General features: G+C 43.4%; 1 protein-coding gene across 1 annotated transcript; it reads right to left on the bottom strand.

Moving 5' to 3' along the window:
• Window positions 1–47: 47 nt before the first annotated feature.
• EMH_0000640 (uncharacterized protein) lies at window positions 48–335 on the bottom strand (the record flags this gene model as incomplete). The annotated part of the gene is made up of 1 exon (XM_013495033.1): window positions 48–335. One exon carries the CDS (start codon window positions 333–335, stop codon window positions 48–50), a length of 288 nt encoding a protein of 95 aa, XP_013350487.1.
• Window positions 336–493: the final 158 nt, after the last annotated feature.

Raw genomic sequence — 493 nt, 5'->3', positions numbered from 1 at the left:
TGCAGCAGCAGACAAGACAGCAGCAGCAGTCCTAAGATCTATACTCGCTAAGGATTCTGCTGCTGCTGCTGCTTCTGCCGCTGCTGCTGTTGCAAGGCTTGCTGCTGCTGCTTCTGCTGCTGCTGCTGCTGCAAGGCTTGCTGCTGCTGCTGCTGCTGCTGCTTCTGCTGCTGCTGCTGCTGCAAGGCTTGCTGCTGCTGCTGCTGCTTCTGCTGCTGCAGAGCTTGCTGCTGCTGCTTCTGCAAGGCTTGCTGCTGCTGCTGCAAGACCTGCTGCTGTTGCTGCTGCTGCTGCTGCTGCTGCTGACGGGCAGCAACAGCAGTGGTTATATGCATATTTACCTTCTTGGTTTTGCTTCTTTGCATTTTATTGTATTTGTTCATTTCTTACTGTTCGTTTTTATTTTTAATTTATTAATTAATTTATTTATTTATTTATATATTTATTTATTTATATATTTATTTATTTATTTATTTATTTATTTATTTATTTA

The sequence above is a fragment of the Eimeria mitis genome, genomic scaffold (assembly GCF_000499745.2).
Source record: "Eimeria mitis Houghton genomic scaffold, Emh_scaff13957, whole genome shotgun sequence".
Taxonomy (NCBI): domain Eukaryota; phylum Apicomplexa; class Conoidasida; order Eucoccidiorida; family Eimeriidae; genus Eimeria; species Eimeria mitis.
This window is presented reverse-complemented; position numbering and strand designations above follow the sequence as displayed.